The sequence below is a fragment of the Strongylocentrotus purpuratus genome, unplaced genomic scaffold (genome assembly GCF_000002235.5).
Source record: "Strongylocentrotus purpuratus isolate Spur 01 unplaced genomic scaffold, Spur_5.0 spur5_scaffold_16, whole genome shotgun sequence".
Taxonomy (NCBI): domain Eukaryota; kingdom Metazoa; phylum Echinodermata; class Echinoidea; order Camarodonta; family Strongylocentrotidae; genus Strongylocentrotus; species Strongylocentrotus purpuratus.
In genome coordinates, this window is record NW_022145601.1 from 25,161,235 (window position 1) to 25,184,054 (window position 22,820).

The 22,820-nt window shown below is 35.4% G+C and overlaps 1 protein-coding gene across 1 annotated transcript in view; it reads left to right on the forward strand.

Moving 5' to 3' along the window:
• The first annotated feature begins 3,165 nt into the window (after positions 1-3,165).
• LOC578886 (tyrosine-protein phosphatase non-receptor type 11) overlaps positions 3,166-22,820 on the forward strand; it is a 35,473-nt gene continuing 15,818 nt past the window's right edge. Inside the window, exons 1-7 of the mRNA XM_030987129.1 lie at positions 3,166-3,316; positions 9,505-9,627; positions 15,761-15,955; positions 16,872-17,034; positions 17,599-17,715; positions 18,237-18,353; positions 18,746-18,842. Of these exons, the coding sequence (XP_030842989.1) occupies positions 3,303-3,316; positions 9,505-9,627; positions 15,761-15,955; positions 16,872-17,034; positions 17,599-17,715; positions 18,237-18,353; positions 18,746-18,842 (826 nt within the window). The 5' untranslated portion in view covers positions 3,166-3,302. The remainder of the gene's footprint in view (positions 3,317-9,504; positions 9,628-15,760; positions 15,956-16,871; positions 17,035-17,598; positions 17,716-18,236; positions 18,354-18,745; positions 18,843-22,820) is intronic.

Below are 22,820 nucleotides of genomic sequence, written 5' to 3' on the forward strand. Positions count from 1 at the left end.
CCATAGAGATAAGTATATATCTCTATGGCACCAACATAACTGTAAAATACGTATTTTGCAGTGCTGTGTTCTCGTTTGGGTCCGGAATATTCGTGGCAGATATAAGTTCAAGTTCAAGTTCAAGTTCAAGTTTATTTGTCTTCCAGAAAACACATGTGACAAAATATAATAGAGTATAATCATAACAGTACAATAACAGTGCAATGTAGAATAGAGAAAGACGAGGAGACCTTAGTTGAAGCACAGCTTGTTAAGTTAAGGCCCCCTCATAATGATGTGACAAAGATAACTGATTCATGAATACAACAACAAATATGGAATATATAAAACTATTTACAAAATACTCTCAGAGAACAACTACCCAACGATGCATCGACCACAGCATGGATGACTACAACAAGTATACCTGAAGATGCGCACATCCCCATCACACCGGGTGAGCTAACAAACTCACCGTGTGTGTGAAAAAAATGTATTATATGAGCAAAAATCAACCCACCCATGGGAGGGCGATCTAATATGGACAAACCCAAGCTGACACCAAGCGAAGATGGTCCGGATATTATTATATTAATAGTAAAGGAATAAAAGGGATTGTATTGTATCGGCCGAGTGTAACAAGAAAAAAAAATTGTTTGGGCTGAGCCAAAAAGAAATGACATATATATTTCGCTTTCTAAAGAGAAAGTGGACATATTGAGGCAATGAAATATAATCATATAAATCAATTTACAATACAATGTAACAATTCAATATTCTGTTTGTAAACATATATATCATATCAATTAATTTACAATGCAGTGTAGCAAAACAGAAGGAAAATTATATACAGCAGAAAACTCTTTTTTCTTCACGTAATAATACATCCGAAGATAGTAGATATATAAAACGTTATATAGCAATTTTCTAAATAAATTATAACTCATGTAATATACAAAATACATGGAATGCAATAGGTAGTCATTCGGCCTAAAATAAATGACGTAATAGTACTTAAATATGCGACCTACTGTAAAATTGAACCAAAAACACAAGATTGTAAATTTTTGCCTTGTCTATATAGGTTGATCATTGTCGTTTAATACATTAGGTCGAGTATATAAAAGAAATATAGAGAACATAAAAAGGCTGTATACTTATCTCTTATCAAATTGTATAAGTTTGTATTTATATTTTGTTTTACTTTGTTGTTACATAATAAAAAATAGTCTAAAAGTTACCCCTTACTGCAATAATGTTTTTGATGAACGAAGAGAAAAGATCTTTTATATCTTTATTGTCTAATCTCATTATATATATATGAATTTTTCTTGACATTCCAAGTTACTAAAATTTTCTTCCAAATCGCTGATTTTTCAAGAAAATCTACTCGTAATCTTTATATTTATCAATTTTATAACTAGGAAATGTGATAAATATAAAGATGTACGAGTAGATTCATCATTGAAGTCTTCACAGAATCGTAAACTAAGCCAGGAGGCATGTTTTCTGGTCTTTTATATCTTCCCGTTTTTATGGGTAAGTTGTGTGCGCTCAGTCGTAGTTTTGTGATATTTTTTCTTAAATTTATATTTGGTATATGAGATAAATACTTTTCTCTCTCTCTCTCTCTCTCTCTCTCTCTCTCTCTCTCTCTCTCTCTCTCTCTCTCTCTCCCTCTATCTTCTCCCTCCCCTTCAGAAAGCATATATACATTCTAAAGTGTATACACTTTAGAATGTGTAAAATATTATTTCTTCATCAAAATACCTAGCGAGATGTATCTTGCATTCCTGCAGTTGACGTTTATTTTTATTCCAAAATATAATTTTGATAAGACTAAAATACTCTGGCGGCACAATGTACTAGATGGTAAACATTTAAAGGGCAGATTGTCTAGGCCGGGAAGGGATTTAACCCCTTGCTCCTTTAAAGTAGGAAAAGTTTGTAGTTTGAAGTGAAACGGAGGGAAAGGAGCATTAATTCTTTTTTTACTCAACATACATCCCCCCCCCCCTTGAGCAACAAAAAAAAGGGGGGGGGGTTTATTGAGGGGGGTTTAACCCCCAAAACATTCCCCCATCTCTCTCTTCTCTTTCATTCCACCTTTCTTTTGTTTCCTTTTTCTCTTCCTTTTTTCCTTTTCTCTTTTTTCCTTTTCTCTTTTTCTTTCTTTTCTTTCTTTTCTTTCTTTTCCTTTGTTTCCTCTCCTTCCTCTTTTTCTATCTTCTCTTTCTTTCTTCTTTTCTCTTTCCTTTCTTTTCCTTGTCTTTTCTTTTCTTTTCCTTTCCCTAGGCTCATTTCCCCCCTCCCCCTTTCCTCACTTTTCCCCGACAGCAGCGCAATTTTACCGCCAATATCCTGACAGGTGGGGGGGGGGGGGACGTTGCACCCCCACGACCCCCTTTAACGCTGACCCTGGTTGTTATCCCGTATTCTTTTAAAAGAAATTCAATTCCTCATGTTCTCGCACCTCTCTTCTATCGTTGTTTAATTCTCTTCATTTTGTTCCCTTTTCACAAAAATTCTCTCTTTCCCCCTTTTTTCTCTTTTTGTGTTCTTCTTGTGTTTTGTTTTTTGTTTTTTTTTTTTTTTTTTTTTTTTTTTGGGGGGGGGGGGGAGCTACACACCTGCCAAGAGGGACCTCATATAATGCACACTGCAAAATTGCGTGCCCCCCCCCCCTTTCCCGGTAAAAAAAACACCTTCTTATAATATCATCCCCCTTCTTTCTTTTCCCCTCTCATTATTCTCCTTTTTCCCTTTTTTCTCCTCCGTCTTTCCCTCTTTCTTCCTTTTCCGCCTTTTCTCTCCTTTCTCTTCCCCTTTCTTCCTTTCCTCCTTCACAGTTTTCTCCTCTCCCCTTTTCTCTCCTCCCTCTTTTCTTCTTCATTCTCTCTTCCCTGTTCTTTCTTTTCCCCCTCCTGTTTCTTTCCCCCTCTTTTTTCTCTTTTCTCCCTTTCTCTTTTCCCCTTTCCCCCTTATTCTTTTTTTTTACCGGGGGCACGTACCCCTGTGTCCCCCCCCCCCCCTGAATCCGGCACTGATAACCTCTGAGCTGTCCTTATACCTCGCACGGCCGGGCGCGCCCGCCTAACACAAATACTGTAGCATAATAGGCGCCTATGTTCGACTGTATACGCACGCTCTCTATATACCGCGCGTACGAGAGCGATGTGCATATCATTAGCGTACAATGCAATACAAGCAATCACTCTCGATCTCTAAAGTACACAGCAAACCTTTGATATAATAATTTGGGGTGAGAGACCCGGATATATTGCGGAGTTGGTAGATAAATCTTATTTAACCGAGATTTGACAATGGCGTCTAGAAGGTAATTAAACTATTGTTATTTTCTTCCTAAGCGATTTCAGTAATATCTTTCAAATGTCATGAATGTGTGATTTTTGGTTGTGCCTGGTCGAGATGATTGTTGAGTTGAGTCAAAAAGACTACAATCCTGTAGTACAGTTTACAATGCCAATGAATGTGCACTTCCCGGCCTGAGCTGCCGGGTTGGCTATGAAGTCGTACTGTAGTAGATGGAAGTGTGAGTATTCCTGGCTGTATGAATTTTGAAAATATAAACAAATGTGATATTCGATCTATGAATATGATATCTCATGTTCTTCACAAATTCATTTATTTCAATTGAATTATTACCAAATGGACGGCAAAGTTTTTTACTACAATTTGGTTCAACTAGAGTAGACCTAGAGTCTAGAAACAGTAGACGTTAGAGTCTTACTCTTAATTTATCATCAATCATTCAATGAGGATTCCAGGCGTATTACGATCTAAAAATTTGATGTCCGATCGGCGTGCACACTGGAACTGAAAAAGTCATTAAAACAACAAGACCTTTACTTCTCGCACTGGGTTTACAGCTGATTTATACCAAAATGTGATCCATCAAAAAAAAGGTAAAATCATAATTTGCAAGGCAAGATATCGTATAGACTCTAATCAGGATATACATGTAGGTAATTGGGTGCTTGTTCAGAAACCTATCCAAAATTTGACCCGTAACTCCGGCATGAAGATACCCTACTCAAACTTACCCAAAATGAAGTAAATAGTCTACATTAAATGTCCAAATAAAGGTCATGAGTTAAAAGTTGTTATGTTTATTACCTGTTTCGTGTCAATTTTCTTGTTATTTTTGGAATATTTTTCAGATAAATGTTGATATTAGTATACACTTTTTCACAGGTTTCACGGCAAACCGCTGCACAATACTATACCAATGGTGGGTTGCGGGCGGGCGTGCGCGCGCCTGAGTGAAGTTATCTACCGTAATGTCTCAGATCCTCATTACAGTAGATAACTTCACACAGGCGCACAGTGCTCAGTTAGCAACTGTAATCTTAGTTTCCTCTAGAAAATGCAATATTTATATGTACAGTAGTTCCAGTTATTGTGATTAATTAGTATTTTTTTTAAAAATCTATCCCAAGGGAACATCAATTAGGATGTACACTGTACACTGTAGGCCTGGGTATTCAACATTGACAATGACATGCTTGACCAAAATAGTTGAAGCTATTCAGCCTATACTACAGTGTAGATACATTAATATGGACAAAGGCATGTGTACCTGGTAGTCAATGGTGCTCTTTTCCTTGATTTGAAAAGGGCCTTCGACATTTTACAAGATCAATTTATTTTCCATAAAAATGCCACTGTAGGCCTATGGTAATAAAGGCGTTGCTATTTAATGTTCAAAACTGTAAATCTTTATCTGTAATTTACACTTTCCAATTTCTCTTGGAAATGTTTTTTTTTCCAGATGGATTTTACTTTTTATTTCTCTCATTGGTTTGGTTTTAAATTCCTTTTTACTTTTTTAAAATACTTTGTTGTTCAATATTTCTATTTTCATTTCTTGTGAATATCACATATTCTCATTTACTACCTGTATTAGACTGCTTTGTACATGTCCATGTATGTGTGTTCTATGATATGCTATATATAATTTATTTTAAACTGAATCTTAGGGGTGTTTTTTCTTTTCTTCATTGTTAGTCTATAATGTACATGTATGTCTATAATATTCAATTTTGTGTGCACCGGTACCTTCTTGTTTCTTATAAATATGAAATATGTTTTTGATTTATACATGTTAATGCAAGGTTCTCTAGGTCCAGAAATTGACTTGACATGAGTCTATAATTTTGGAAAAACCTGAAAAAGAATAAATTGATAAATTTATAGACTAATAGTAAACAAGTAGCAAGTAAATGCTACATGTTTGTGTTAACTTTGACTATGGAAGTACACATGCCTACAGTACATTATAATCCAAGATGGCGGTCCGCATGTTTTGCCTCTTCTCATAGACCAATATTATTAATTTCAAAGTCATGAAAAGGCACTAATATCAACAAACATGGTCTACAACAACTCCAAATGACAAAATAATCCCAGCTACATGTATGACTTTTTTAAAAGCATTTGATAGCCCAAAACTTGAAAATTTTCGGCATTAAAACAAAATCTCCCAATTTTTTTCCGATCATTTTTATTGATCAACGATCAGAAATTATTATCCGATCACACCTGATCAGCTCAAGATCGGCCCCCGATCCGATGATCGGTTACAGGCCTAGTACCATGTAGGTTATGACTTCTGAAGCCCCACTTCGAAAATGCACATGTAGAGTCTATTATGAAATAAAGTGGGGAAAAGTTCATGTGTCCTTTTAGAAGCAGGAAGCATTTTTTTCCTTCCATTTCCTCCTTCTCTTGGGGGAAATTTACCTATAATTTTTTTCTCCAACTGTTTATTTGTTATTTTTATTATTATTATTTTTTTGTTAGGGGGGGGGGAGGGACGAGGGACGAGGGAGGTTTTCTTGTTGTCTTCTTCGTTTTTCTGTTTTACACTGTAATAGCTGTTTTTTTTTTGCTTTTTGAGACAATTTGCTGTGTCATGTACACTGTACATGTTTGTGAACATGCCTTTATTAATTAGAGCGATCAAATCTTTTGTATATATTATATGCAGTAGTTCATTTTTTGTGAGTGTAAATAACCCTGACTTGCATACTGTATATGCACTCTGTGTGTTGCAGTAAAGGGCAGTGGAAGTGAATTTTATCCCACGTGTTAAATAGGAGCTTAAAACGTTGATTTAAATCTTAGTTCAAATCTCCTTTTCTCCCCTGTGTGTGAATGTGCCCAGTGTCTCATTGTGATTCAGACTAGGGGAGCCATCAAGTCTAACAATCTGCCAAAGGAAATGTCTATTTCTGTAGAGATTGTGCTCTCCTTTTTGGGGCTAAAATGGGCTTGCAGGAAACCATGGTTTCCTTTGTATGATGATGAGCTTATACAGCACATTTGTCTTTTTACAACTCACCTTATTTCACTGAGTGGAGCCAAGCACAAAGTCCAGCAAACCTGAAATGTATTTTAATAGCATCATACATGTACATGTAAGTTTATTACTTTGTAATTTAGGGGAAGAGAGACTCTCTGATTTATTGACTTATGATGGTTATCGAAATGTCATGAGATACCTGTAGATTCGATGAGATTAGATAAGAAAAAATTTATTGACTCTGAAGTCTGTACAGTCTGTACAGAAATATACATTCTGTAGAAATTTTCTTTGGCAGGATTTTTGTTTCATTACTTTCCTGGTCTGAATAAAGATGATATATATATATATTTACACACGAGAAAGAAACTGAGAAAAAAAAGAAGGAAAAGAGGCGAATTTTTAGTCTCCCTTGCTCCCCTGATCTGAATCAAAATAAGACACTGATCACTTTTACATGTAAACATGAAATAAATCTGAGAAAGAAAGGAAACAACTAGGTAATGAAAATAAATGAACTACATGTACGTACATAGTTTGAACATATTCATGGCTTACACCCAGTAAATTTACTGGGTGTAAGCCACGAATATGTTCAAACTATTGAAATTTCTCCCAGGAAGCATTACATTTATAAAAGTAATATTGTCCTATGGCGGACTAATGAATATTAATAAGTCAGAATGAATCAGGAGAGCTTGGGTATTTGTTTCTAGTTCATCGTGACTGTGGCATGGATCAGTGATGGCCTGGTGGTAGAGTCGCTGCCCGGCAAGCAGGAGATGGCAGGTTCAAATCCCGCTTGTTCCAAGATTTTTTCTGACTTGTTTTTCAATTACAGATCGATCAATCGATCTCATTTACTGGGTGTAAGCCACAAATATGTTCAAACTATTGAAATTTCTCCCAGGAAGCATTACATTTATAAAAAAATGTACGTACATGTTCACTCATGTCAAAGTGAAGGTATTTTGGTTTGAGTATAATGTACATTTTGTATGTTGTACAGGAGTCGGGCCAACTCGGATTTTGGGAGAACTCTGCCTTGCTGCAAATGCGAGGCCGAATTAGCCCAGTAGGGTCGAATCGATCATGAAATACCAATGCGTCTGTGTTTGTACTCATTTATCTGTTACTCATTCACTTTATATACCTAGACTCTTTAGAAATCTAGCCGTCTGATTGGTCAAAATTGGAGTCGTGATTTTAGTTGCCCGCCTACTGGTCAAAAGTCTTTAAAAGATACCCGCATTCCGGCCTACCGGTTAATAATCTTTTCAAAAGATGCCCGAATGCCCCGGTTAACGGGCCGCATTTTGATGAGATCCCATTGGTTTACATGTTAAAAGTTTCTTTGTACGAGCGCGGATACCATACAGTGTTTTTTTTGTCTGCGATTTCCTGAACGATCCAAACATTCAGGCGACTTTCCAGCGAAGATTTGCAGATTAATATGTGATTAATTAGTATGTTTAATATATTGCCTCTAAACTGTATATGCACATGTACGCACTGTAGGCCTTACATGTATGTAAACACTTCCCCTGCATGGTAGTCATTTTGGTTCTCATTTTTCTCCATCATGAACCCATAACAAGTAAAAAGTATTCAACCACTGCTAAGTGCTAAAGACTGAAAAAGGGTGTATGTACTGTATCTAAAGGTCTGTCTATTAATATGGGATGCACATTAATTGCAGACATGTCCATGGAGAGCATTTCCCTTTGGGCTGGGAGCCCGCTCTGGTAATTCAATTTGTCTTTCGATTCCTCCCTCCTAGTGCACTTCACAGCCATAATTGACAGAAGATGCCTAAGACGAGGGGATGTGTACTCCAACATGTGTATCTAGTACGCAGCCTTTTACTGATGCCAGACCCACATGTACATGCACATAATACAGCGTAATATTTGGACATAAAAACTTCTTTCATGTACAAAATATACTGCACAGTATAATGTTTGAATTTAAATTAAAGGGAAATCCTACCTTAACAGACATCTACATGTACATTACACTTAAAAAGAAAGCATACAAATGTGAGAAGCAGACTGGTGAAAGTTTGAATTAAATCAAACAAAAAATAAGAAAGTTAAATCCACTTGAATAGTTGCAATCACTATACATGTACATGATATACATACATGTACATGTACATGATTACAGTATAAGCACTTCAATTTGCCTGATTTGGTAAAATGTCAGTGTTTTAAACTTGGCAACCCTGCTGGCAATACAGAACAGAATTGTTGTACACATTGTTCTGTTTGGACATTCCTAATATGACAATGCCTGATTGTTTATGGTGTGTACTGTTATGTAAGTCACTGTTCTGGTGATCGGGATATTATAATTTTGGGGGATAAACAAAAACAATCTTGAGCAACATTAAAAAGAATCATAAATCCTTCATGTACATGTAGCTTTGACCCCTTTCATCACATTGTTAATGATACCTTGTATCTGCACTTTAAATACAATACATGTACATTTTAATATAAAGATATCATTATGAACATTGATTGATTGGATTGATTTATAAATTTAAAAAAACAAACATGTATGTAGATCAAGGCTGGTATTGTCTGTTTGATAAAGTAATCAGATATTTACTTAGCTATTAAACATCGTTTCATGCTAAAGGTAGACAGGGAAATTCCCCTGAGCTTCTGTCCTTATTTTGGTCACATGACACTAATAGGATAATGAGATGGTTCCCTGTGATTTTCAACATGTCATTTCCTTCTATCTTAAAGGTAGAATTGTTATGAAGATGTCACAAGCTTAAAGGAGCAGCTTTAATGGAGAAATTCCCCAGCAGTTTTACCTTTACAGCATTCATTGAATCTCCTTTACCCCCCAAAACACGTAAACCAAATGCATGGAAACTGAAGAGATACTGAACAGTTATGCCAATATTTTGACAATGTACATGTACTTTCTAACTAACATTTTTTTTTTTTAATGTGATTTTTTTAAATCTTTAGTTTACCCTTTTTCTCATTTTTTCTCAACTGTTTAAAATTGAATTGTTTGTTATAATACTTGTCCTGATGTAACGTTTACTGTATATGTTTTTTCTGTTTCATGAGTGAAATTGTAGATTCGAATGGAAGTTAAAATTGAAATGTTCTTTTCTTTAGCTAAATGTTTGAACTAGTTGACTAAGACATCATTATTTTGCTAACCTTGTCCTCCAGATGGTTCCACCCAAACATCTCTGGGATGGAGGCTGAACAGCTCCTTCTCAACAATGGTTTTGATGGCTGCTTTCTATGTCGACCTAGCAAGAGCAACCCGGGTGACTTCACACTATCAGTCAGGTATGGACCTTTATGTTTACTTTGATATGTCACGTACAGGACATTCTTTACATGACACTTAGACAAATATGACAGATTAGAGCTTTGAAAGAATTTATGATTAATAATTGATTATTGATAAGTTGATTCTTACTAACCTACATGTATATTAACCTCATCAGCATTTTTAGTACTCTTCCTGTGGGCCTTGCATTGCTACATGTACATGGAGGTACCTGTTTAACCCATTGTCTTCTGTGTCTTCCTGTGTAAAGTATATGGGAATGAGAGAATTCAGTAGGCAACAGATTAATACCCCTGGGTCAAGAGGGACAAATGTGGACAAAATACTTTCTCTTAATGTAAGCACCAGGCAAGGGTGTAACCTAGGACGTCTTGTATGGGAATCAAGAACCTTCACCATTATACCACAATGCTCCCACTTAAATGCAACATTTATTTCATTCATTTATTTAAAAAAAGGGACATTTGACATACAGGTGTACTTGAAAACAAATATTGGTGATGCTCATTTTATGATGTGACATGAATGTTGCTTCTATGTTATTCAACCATATGGGAATTTAAACAAAGAAAAGAAGAATAATAGCTCATTTCTCTATGCATGAACTCATTTCTCTATGCATGAACTCATACATACCTTCAAATAGTACTCAATCAGACCCTTTAAATGAATATATGTATCTGTCTAGTGAGTTCATGAACTCCTGATCGCTTACAGACCACATTGTGCTAATTTTTTTCACCAGTCCATTAATTTTTGACATATTTGTTTATTTAAATCATGATTCATGCTTTCTTTTGTTGAAAATTAGTGGAGATTTGTTTCTTTTTGCAGACTTTAGATTTTGCTTGTCTTATATGCAGATTTCCATTAGGATATGTTGGGTACATTACTACATGTATTAAACAATAAAAACTGCCTTTTTGACACTTTGTACCATGATGCGATTTCACCACAAGCTTTTGACATACGCTTTATCAATAAACAAATCTACTAGGAGGAAGAGATTTGTGTATGAAGAACCGGCCAAACTGTTTCCTTTTGATTTTGGTCATCCAAATAAATAACCATATCCCGACCTTATTACAAGGCTCCACACAATAATTTTTGGAAGGGTATCCAGGTTGAACTCGTATGCATGAGCCCTGTGTAACAAGTTACAATTTGAGAGGTCCGGGCTTGGATGGGGGGGGGGGGGGTAGGGGTGGGATCGGGGCTTGGATTTGAGGTGGTCATGTGTCCCAGGCATCTGTTGGTGTCGAGCCTCGCCCTATTAAAGGATTTCCATTTTGGAATCCATACATGTGCATGCTAAACATCCTGAACAACTGAGAAATTGAATAATTTTAACAACAATACCAGTGTAAACATCACCCGTAAAAGCTAGAAAGCTACTTCAAATTTTTAAGAAATGTGAAACTAGTTCAATTGTGGATTTTTGTCTACTTCCTACCAAGTGATAAACAATTTTTTTGTTGAAAATTGAAATCAAAACAATTATTGTTAATTTTGTTGATTTAGTGTCTAAAATGATCTTTAAACAAACGTTGTGAGTAGTTCCTTTAATGTAAATTCTTATTCGGCATTGATTGAAGAGCTGACCCAGTTGAAGGATGTGATCTCTGTAAAGAGTATAGCTTGAGAAGAGACACAAAGAATAGACAGTTGAACAAGTAACACAATACCACTCAGCTCTTAGTACTGGCTGGGTGAATAAATTTCTGTTCACTTCCTTGTTTGGGTATAAGATGTGCAACATTTATGTTCATGTTTTAAAATGTTTTTAGATATACCGGTATAACAATTTTTGTGGATGTACGTAGGGAGTTCCTCAATCAAATGTTTTTCTTTCTATTTCAATCAGAGGTCGTTAGGGTACTGAAAATTTATCTCAAAGTTCGGGGCCATTAGTCGAAACTTTTTTTACGACTATCGATTCGGAAGCTGCCGTGTTAAAGGCATGGCGCTCCATAGGGTCACCTATTAGAGCGTGGTTTGGTTTAGGGTTAATGTAGATTCTTACGAGGCAGAGACTGAAGAGCTGACCTGGTTCGGAGATGGGATGTCTGTAAAGAGCACAGCATGGGAAAAACACAAATAATGGACAATTGAACAAGTACCGTAACACAATATACCTCTCAGCTCTTAGTACTTGCTGGGTGAATAAAGTTCTGTTCACTTCCTTGTTTGGGTATAATATTTGCAATGTACATTTACCACATTTATGTTCATGTTTGGAATGTGACATTCAAACTGATTCATTTTGTAAGCCTGTAAACTGTAAATGCATTGCAACTGTTTGCTTAGGAATAGGATGTACAGTACAATGTTCAATAAAAGTATTGGTAATGTCAATACTGCATGAATTTGGTATTGTTCCAAAATTTTGGGATACAGGAAAAAAGATGAATTAGATATTTCATATTAAAGTGTAATTGTGTTGTTAACATTTCCTCCTTTATGCTCATTGTATTCTGGTTTTCCTAAACTTTTAAATTATGATATTAAGAATATACACCTGTAATATGGTCCATATTCTTGAGAGTGGCATAAGTCAAACCTGACTCTATGGAAGGCCCATCGTTTACCCCCTACATTCTGTATAAAATATCAAAATTACAAACAAAATGAACAAGCATTTGATATTAGTCTGTTCATAATGTAAAAATGAGAGGAGATATTTCAAAATGGCAAGATTTTATATATGTTTATTTGTATGGAATTGTGGTAATGTGTATGGAAGGAAGAGGTTGACATTTTTTGTGTTTTAATTTGATGGATTTAATCTGGCACATACAGTGTAGCCTGGGTTTTCAGTTAAGAAGGCAAAAAGTTTTTTTTTAAATCTCTTGTATAGTTACTTTGTACACTACACAATATCTTGACAATCTTTTTTAAATGATACATGTAATCTAAAACTACATAATGGAAGTTGTAGTTTTTGTAGTTTTTTGTAGAAATTGTAATATTACCTGCAAAAAATGTTTCAATTTGTATGTTTCTTCAGATGCTATAGAGGTCTACTTACATGTACATGTATAATTGGCTTGACTTGTATGTGAATTCTCTATGACATGAAATATATTTCATGACACAGTATACTTGCGTCACTACAATTATAATGTATTTGCCATTCTACTGAACTCTGTAGAAACCCTTGAGTCGTAATTAATGTATTGAGTGGAATCAGTTTGTGGTTAGAGGACATTTTCCCCTTCATGAACCCCAGATATAGTTTTAATTTACATGTTCACTCTAGGAGCTTGTGCTATGGGAATAGAGAGAAAACGAAATCAAGTCAAGTCCAGAAATAGCCAGCCAGACAACCTCTTATTAGAAAGATGACTCATTGAAAAAATGGCTGCCCCTTCAAAAGCCTCATGGCTCTTGCGATCATTTCAACATTTGCAAGAAAGGCAACTTTCAAGCTCTGTGACACAATACAGTCTGTACTTTAACACGGCAAACCACACAATGTGGTCAACTCAATTTTCGCGAATGGGTTTAAAGCCCCTCTAGTGTTTGGAGCCCCAAATGCTCCAAAAGTTTGATGGCAAAATTTGTATCATAATGTGAAAGAGGATGTCATTTAAGACACACTTCTGCAAAGATCCGCCCCCCCCCCCCTCAATGTGTTTGAAGACAAATTTTGATAAAAGAAAACATATTTTGAATTTTTTGCTGTCCGCATAAAACCTTAATTTTAAATATTTTCGACTTCAAACACATTTGTTTTGAAAATCCATGCAGAAATGCATCTTAAATGACATCCTCTTTCACATTATGATACAGGTTTTTAAGTGAAATTTTGCCATCAAATTTGGGGGGCTCCCAACACTTTAGAGGGGCTTTAAGAACATACATGTAGGTTGTAGGTAACAGACAATGTCTACCCAACATCTGATTTGTTTTTCCTGTTGTCTTTAAATTTCTTTATTGAATGGTCCTTCACATACAGTACATTAATCATATACACTGTACATGAAGGCCTTATCTTCCCACATGTACAATACATGCATGCCATACACATGTAGCTCTAGATTTGCAAACACCCCATATTTTTTTCTTCTTCAAACATACATCTCCACCAAGTCTAGTTATTTTTTTTTTTAATGAACCACAGTAGTGAGAATATTTGTTTTCTTTTTACATTTTGTGCGTACATGTACATGTATTTACTTGAGATTTTGCTTAGACCAGGGAGATGCTGTCATCTCCCTGTTTAGGCCTTGAGTTTTGTATAATTGTTTTTAATTCATGCACCGTATTATTTTCTTGACTAAAGGATTGGACAGAAGGAAGCTAAGTCTGATAATTTAAAAAAAGTGATTTACAAAAATAGGCCAATCCTATAAATTTGCTTTACAGGTTGATGGTTATATACAATGGGTAGTTTTTGAGAGTCTCATGAAGAGATCTAGAGTTTACAAGCAATGAGGAAGTGACAAGATGGGTCGAAGTGAAATGAAAACTAAGCGAAGGATTGAAAGTACATGAGATTTATTTATGGGACCCTTGAAATGTGAAGGAGAATTGGAGAGCATCGCATTGACAGGAAAGATTAAGAGCTGGGGATGAAAAAGAATATTAGTGCATTTTGTATGTACATGGATAGTCTGCAGAGATGGCTGGAAGAGAGACTAGGGGATGTCATTTAAATTGTATCTTCTTTCAATTTTGACACTCAGTTTTTCATTATCTTACCAAAAAATGATTATGCATAATGCCCTCTGCAACAAAACTCAACTTTCCCTTTTAGTGACCCAACATTTTTTTGAAAAACCGTTGTTAACCAAGAACGGTGATGGTACATGAAGCAGATATTAACAAAATAATTGTAAATGGTCACTGAGAAGAGACTAATCACTCATGTGGTCATGTTTTGAGTAGGTACTTTCGTAGATAGAAGTTATTTAATCACGAAGTGTAGGGTTGACTCTTCGTTTTTTTACAGGCCAGTAAATCACGAATAGTACTCAAGCTTTTGCAAGTACTTGATGTTACTCTTTTTTTTACATAACCCTACATTATACCACTTGAACAAATATTAAAAGTGCTTGTTATTGAAACTAGTCATATATGGACATATCATAGCTTATATAGCCTGGGGGGTGTTTCACAAAGATCCTGTAGAACTTAACACTAAGTTGGACTTAAAAAATATGGACAGCCATTGGATATAGCAGAAATTCAAGCATTTTAGACTTTTTATAAATTCCACATCCAGAACATGAAATCTCTTTGATGATAGAAAATATGAATGATTTGAATCAACATTTTATGCCTTTCAAAATAACTTTTACAAAATATTTTCAAAGATGCTAATGGCTTTCCATAATTTTTGAGTCCAACTTTGAGATAAGTTCAACTTAGGATCTTTGTGAAACACCCCCCAGGCCATATCCATGCATACTGCATGTGTACGGTCATCATCAGTTTTTTTTGGTGGGTGGGGGAGGAATTGGGTAAATGTACCCGTAATTTTCTGTGTATAAGACGCACCTGTGTATAAGACGCACCCCTTTTTTTGTTTTGTTTGTTTTTGTTTTTCTGACTCGGCAGCAAGCCCGGTCCATGTTAAAAAACCCTTTCGGGAACGACTTTCATTTAACTGCAGTTGAATGTGTAAGATCTTTAATGTAAATTAAAAAACAGTAGAGGACCTAGGATAGAACCTTGTGGTACGCCGTGTGTAATAGAAGAAAAATTGGAGGAATTATTGTTATAAACTACCATATTGAAATCTATCAGAAAGATTACTTTCAAACCAAGATGACAGACAAATTTGAGTGTTGTTCTAGTTTCCGAGTGGTGAGTCAGCACACCGATTACTGAGCTGGGAGACATTGCCAGGCATAGCGCCTGCGTATAAGACGCACCCCCGACTTTGAATTTTTTTTCGGCGGCAAAAAAAGGGCGTCTTATACACAGAGATTTACGGTAAATATAAATGTAGTTTTTTTTGTGTCTTTTGTACATGTATTTTATACCCTGAAAAATTATACTGAGCAATACAAATGCTGCATTGAAAATATGCATATAGGGACACACAGTGTATTATGTAACACAATAATGTCACATTTAACACACTTTAAATCTCTCATTTTCTGTGCTTACGTACATGATTAGGCGGAATGGTGAGGTGACCCACATCAAGATTCAGAACACAGGCGATTTCTTTGACCTGTATGGAGGTGAGAAGTTTGCTACCCTGGCTGAGCTGGTACAGCATTACACAGAGGGCAGGAATCAACTCAAAGAACGCAACGGTCAGATGATAGAACTCAAATACCCCCTCAACTGTGCTGATCCAACCAATGAAAGGTAGGCTGGGTCTCAAGGTTTCAAATTCAGCTTCGCTGTAGTGTGGGCATGTCTGAACATCATGTTAAGTTATACATTTGACATTGATTCATGTTCATTATGTTGTGAATGGCATCATAAAGGACACTGATATCTTGGATTGTCATTTCATAATAATTGTTTGACCCCACTTGTCCATGTGTAGGTGTTGGTAAGTTATCACTGACACAAAGTAAGATTTGATTTTATAGTACTTTAATAGATATGGGCATTCAAAAGTAAACATTGAGGAATAAAGAGATTTGAAATGAAAATGAAATCTCTGTCTTACCAACTTTACCAGGTCAAATCTCATGTTAATACTGCTACCTATACATGTATATTGTACAATGTATGTATGGTAATTGTAGGTTTCAAAATCATTGCCACCTAACAAACTTGCACGTGAGCATACATCTGGACATCGGTTTAAAGACCAGTGACAGAATTGGGCACCATTGCTATTTGGGGTATATACTGCTGTTTGTTGATGTCACATTCTGATCTTAAAGTGGCTCAGTGACATTGCCTCAGAATCTGAAACAAAATCCTGGATTTAGCTCATGCTGCAATCATAATTATAAACCTTTAGGTCAGTCAGGAATCCCATGACTTTTACAAGCCTGTCTGAATATCAAGATACTGTATTTATGACTAGAAATCGAAATTAAATTTTGTGTTTTTATAACACTACAGTCTATTGAGGAAAATGAGTATGGTAAAACCGGTCACTCAAAGATTTTGCTTTTTTGAGTCACTTCTTAATCATTTTGAAGAGCAAATTTTTTAGGGCTTCAACATTCCACCATATCACAGACAGTGATAACACATTTTAAGGGCCATGCATCTCAGATTAAACATTGTTAAGCGATGCCTTTAATGTTTGGTGTATTTTCAGATGGTTCCATGGTCACATCACTGGTAAGGAGGCAGAGAAGTCATTGGTGGATAAAGGCAAGAATGGCAGTTACCTTGTCAGAGAGAGCCACAGTAAGCCGGGTGATTATGTACTGTCTGTACGCACTGAAGACAAGGTCACCCATGTCATGATCAGATGCCAGGTCAGTATGTCCAAACACAAGTGGTTGTTTCCGATCCGTTTTGCATCCCAGCTGAGTAATGCATAACAAGAAAATTTCACGCATTGTGAAAGGACAACCATTCTTACAGCAAGAAACTTTTGCTAATTGCAGATATTTTGTATTGTAATTCTGTTTGCGGCATTTTGTGAGTTGAAGTACATTTTCAAATGTACTTTACACTTCATTTTTTTGTTTTTTGTCAATGAACCACACAATTGATGCATAGCACTATTTTCTTCAGAAAGTGGTGCTATGCCAGTCACCTCAGAGAATCCATAATTTTAATTGGAGCCTCTCAGTGCCTGGTATATTTGATTACCATATTTCTGTATAGAAATGAACAAGTGAAACCTATGTCAGCAAGAAATCAATCTTTTCCATTTCATGACTGTTTAATTATTTACTTACAGATTTATATCAACTTTTGACAGAATAAAAAAGCTTGATACTTGGTTCTCCATTGATCACTAGACTAAGTTAAACCAAGGTTTATATCAGTCCACCTTGGAAGGTGGTTTCATTTTTGCTTTCTTGTCATTACAGGATACCAAGTATGATGTTGGTGGAGGCGAGCAGTTTGAGACCCTGACAGATCTTGTAGACCACTACAGGAAAAACCCAATGGTGGAAACAACAGGCTATGTGGTGCATCTCAAAGTGGTAAGACAAATATGGACTAAAGCTGAACAGCCTGGGGAGGCTGCAGATAATGTTATACTTATAGTAAGGTTGCATTTAGATTTGAGGCATCTTGAGGAGGCCATCAGATTTATCCTAAAATTAGCCAAAGAGATTATGAGGTTCAATTTCACTAAAACTGTTTGAAAAAATTGAAGAGAGTGGTAACACAAATGATACAAACATCCCATTTATATGAAAAAAAATGTGTCATGAATGCCATCTAAGAATTTATCAAATTGAGGAAACTCTAGTAACGTAACACATTGTGTCCCATGTGTCTACCCGACAAATGAACTTCCAGAGACATGTACACTTTTTAGCTGGCGTTAGCGTTAAAATCTGATGATGGTGTGTTTCTACAGTAGTGTGTACCTGAAAAAGTCTGGAACTTAACCGTGTTTGAAATCCTGAAGAAACATGCTGATAGACTCATATACAGTTTTGTTTATTTGTGGTGTTAGCACTAGTATTTAAAGGACGTACCTGTGTTTGTCTTACAGCCTTTCAATGCTACCAGGATCTCTGCATCAGGGATCAGGAATCGAGTAGAGGTCTTAGAGAAGGAAACTAAATCCAGAGAAAACTCCAAGAAAGCTGGATTCGAAGAAGAATTTGAGGTAAAGCTTTATTATAATGATGGAGGTTATGAGAATTATAAAAAAGAATATCAGGTATTATACACGTAGCTCTTCATTAGAGCCTAGTTTGAAGTACAATTGATTCAGAATAACAAAAAGAAGAAGATATGTTATGATATTTGTAGAATCTTGAAACCACATGCTATGATCTCTAATGCTTGGAATATGGCAACTTTTCTTTAGGAATCCTCAAAGAATACATAATTGAATATTCATTGAGGTAAAGAGATGGTGCACACGTGTGTTTGTGTGCGTGTGTGAATCTATGAGAGACATTATTTCTCAATCGGCATTGTTGATATTAAATATTGATTGTATTTTTTAAAGGAAAAATTCAGTTTTAATTGTGTTATGTTTTTTCTTCTTCAAAGGCATTGCAATTGTTAGACAATAAGCATCTCCTCCCAAGGAAAATTGGTGATAAAGCAGAAAACAAGAGCAAGAACCGTTACAAGAATATTCTTCCATGTAAGTAGTGAGCTCAATGCATCAGCTTGGTATACAATTTAAAGGGAAAGTCCACCCTGATATTAAGTTGGTTTTAAGATAAGCACAAAAATAAGAGAAACCTTTCAGAGAAAGATTAATTGAAAATGAATTAAAAATAAGAAAGTTTTGAAGGTGCGTTCAACCTAACAAAAATTGGCAACTCTGTGACATATTTTGCGAGCTTCTCTCCCATTTGCCTTGTACTAAGAAACTTTGAACAAATTATACTTTCCCTTCATAAATTTCCAATCATACATTCACCCTACATACAATTATTGTAAATATGTTTTTATACAACCCCTGTATGAAACAAGTCTATTCCGTTATTGATAACTAAGAAAAATGAAGTTTATGAAAAATTCTGTACAGAGCAAATTGGAGAGGAGCTTGCAAGAAACCTCACAGTGTTGTCACCTCGTGTTTCACTGATGACAACTACAACAATTCATAACTTTCTTATTTTCAATTGTATATGGCTCAAACTTTCACCAATTGGTTTCTCTCATTTTTCTGCTTTTATTGAAACCAAGACAATATCAAGGTGGACCAGTTAGATAGTAATTGTGATGCTATTGTATTGACATGTCTGTGCATTGCACCACACATCTATGTTTTGAGTAAATAAGGCTAGTTTACATTTCTGGAACAGAAAATAAGGTAAATTTATTGTTCAGTTTTTTCTTTAAGAAATGATAATGCAGTCTGCTGCTTTTTCTAGTGAACACTAATGCTAAAGATATATAGCAATATTATTTAATTTTCACAGCTGACTAAAATTGCCAGTCAAATTTGACATCCTTTATAGGGAAGTCTCAGCTATAAATGCACTCACAATGAGACATGAAAATGGCTCCCCCTTGAGAACCCATTGTGTAGACTTTCCTTTGTTATCATTGGATCATGGTGAGAAGGCTTTCTATAGAATAAGGAAGTTGGAAATACACCTTTTGTTGACCTATGATTGTGATTGGCCTTTAATGAAGCGTGATGACTAGGCAGTGGGAGCGTGAGACTCTAAAAGTTTTCAAAGGTAATGATGATAATAATAGTGGAGTCTTGTATAGCATTTATGTTTGGCACATTGCCACTCCTGGCACTCCATTATTATCATTACCTCCATATTAGCCATGGTAATAGATTCGTTTTGACATGTAGGCTGTAGGAAGTTGTTAAAGGTAATACAAAATTGGGGGGAATTTTGGAAATTGGCTGGATAAAGATTCTTTACAATTTTTGAATATTTGGATGCCCCTGGGGATCTATTATAAGCACTAAAAAATTTAGCCCCTAAAACACTTCTGCTTTTGAGATAAATTGAATATCATAATTTATCGTAGCTCCCAGTAAATTTCAATCATTTTCAAATAGCGCCTACGGCCACACAATGGTAGCTACGACCATGAAAATCTCAGAATAAGTAGTTGTGGTAAGTAATTGCCAAATGGGAATAGCCAATCGGTCGATTTTAGTCAAGAAACATTGTATTATAGCTAAAATTAATATCTTGACCTTGAGAGGGAGCTATGCAACAAAAAGAGTTTATTATTTACAATTTCATCACTTTAGACTCGATTTCAACCGCGACAACAATCACTGAATATTGTAGGATCGCATATGTTTCCAATATGTTCATTTGAACCAAAATATACAAGAAGTTATTCGAAAAGCAATTACATCTCTCGATGTCTCAGAAAGTACGGCACAAAATATGATATTCAACAATGTTCACCGATTGCCACGTAAGCCAAACGAGAACATCAAAACTCCCGACCCGATCATCGTGCGATTTGTCTGCATGTCCGACCGCAATGAAGTCCTCGCCGCCTTCGAACGAATACAGCGACGTCCAAAGCCGGCCAAGACTCCAGACGATACGCCTAGAATAACGATACGTACCGACTTGCCAGCCGAACTAAAGAAAGCTCGATATCAGCTGGAAAGAGAAGCCTATAATCTACGAAAAACACAAAATATGTCAACTAGAATTCGACTGGTTGGTGTAAAACTAGTACTGGAGCACAGGCCAAAATCACAGACACTAGCAACTTGGACTTCATTTCGTGAGTAGAACGATTGTTTCAAAATAATGCGTCTATACATGGAATTTCGTTTTACGACACGTCACCGTTTTTCTTTTTGTAATTTTTTTTAAAAATACTATTTTATGTAACTATATGCCATTTATATTCTTTATTTTACACTCTTTCAATCGAAATATCTTGATTTGAAGCACGCCTTATTACAGTACCATCTACATGTGCATAGCCCGTTCCCATGTCAACCATTTAACAAAATGATTTAATTCATTTATTCATAGAATGCGATTCCAAATTCTTTGAATTAATACTTCGGCACTCAGTAATCCAAGAATGTAAACAGTTTAGTTGATTATGTAACATGTTCTATTATGCAATCGTCAAGCATGTCAACAACTTGGCGGATTGGGGGTGGGGGGTTTTCCTTCATTTTTGGACTGTGAAACCTATCTGTATAGAGAATACAAAGTACTGAACTTGCTATCTTGGAGTGAGTGTATGTGTGTCTGTATGAGTGTTTGATTCGTTATTGTATGATTGGATACAGAGCAAATACTAATTGTTGTGGGTGCACCGTCAAAACAAACTCTTCCGTTTGCTGTATAAACTGTGACTGTTTTCACGATGAATCATGTCATGTTATTCAAAATGTTTCTGATTGGATGTGCAAAGATTGTATAATATGCATATTTCCTTTTAGTCTGATTAGCGACGAAGATTTCAAATCTAATATGTTTACTGCCGATTCTACAATTTCGTTACAAAATTTCAATACCATCAGACTTGAGTTGTTAAAAGATAATTTGAATGCACTTGATGACATTGACCCTGATTTACATTGCGATATTTTTAAGAACAGTGAATGCAATTATTACATACCTCAGGAATTTGTTTCTAAATATGTCACAAGAGAAGAATATTTCTTTAGTACTATACATTTTAACGCAAGAAGTTTGTCCAAAAATTTCAATGATATTTCAGATTTTTTATCAGCAATTAACTATCCTTTTTCCATTATTGCTTTCACGGAAACATGGCTTCAAGAACATACACCACATTGTTTCGATTTCTCTGGATATAATTTTGTTTACTCCAACAGAATACAAAAGAAGGGTGGGGGTGTTGCTATGTTAGTAAGAGATTGCTTCGAGTTCAAGACCAGAGATGACTTAAAAATGTGCAATGATAACATCGAATCCATTTTTATTGAGATAAATATATCTGAAAGAAAAAATATTATAGTTGGAACCATATATCGTCCACCTGCTTCCAATATTCCCTGCTTCCTTGAAGAAATCGAGGCACTTCTCATTAAGATTAGTAAAGAAAATAAAAGCATATATTTAATGGGTGATTTTAATATAAACTTACATAATTCACAAAATATTCATGTTTCTGACTTCTTGAGTATTCTCCACTCTAATAGTTTATATCCTTTGATAGACAAACCCACCAGAATAACATCGAAATCAATGTCATTGATCGACAACATATTCACAAACGTTATCGATGATATTCATTCTGGAGTTCTATATTGTGATATTACAGACCATTTTCCAATTTTTCAAATTAACTACAAATTAAAGGTTTCTATTCCTATCTTAAATGTTCGTACACGGCATTTTACGGAGGCAAACATTGCACAATTTTGCATTGGTCTACATTTATATGATTGGACGTGTGTTTATAGATCCACAAATGTCGAACAGGCATATAATATATTTATAGATATCTATTCTGAATTGTATGATAAACACTTTACCCTCAAGGAGAAAAGTAGGAAGAAAAAATCAATTCGAAAACCGTGGATAAATAATTTTCTTTTCTCTTGTATCAATCGGAGAAATAAGTTATATAAGCAATTGAAGTTGAAATTTTCTTCAGATTTGAGTAGGAAGTATAAATCTTATCGAAATAAAGT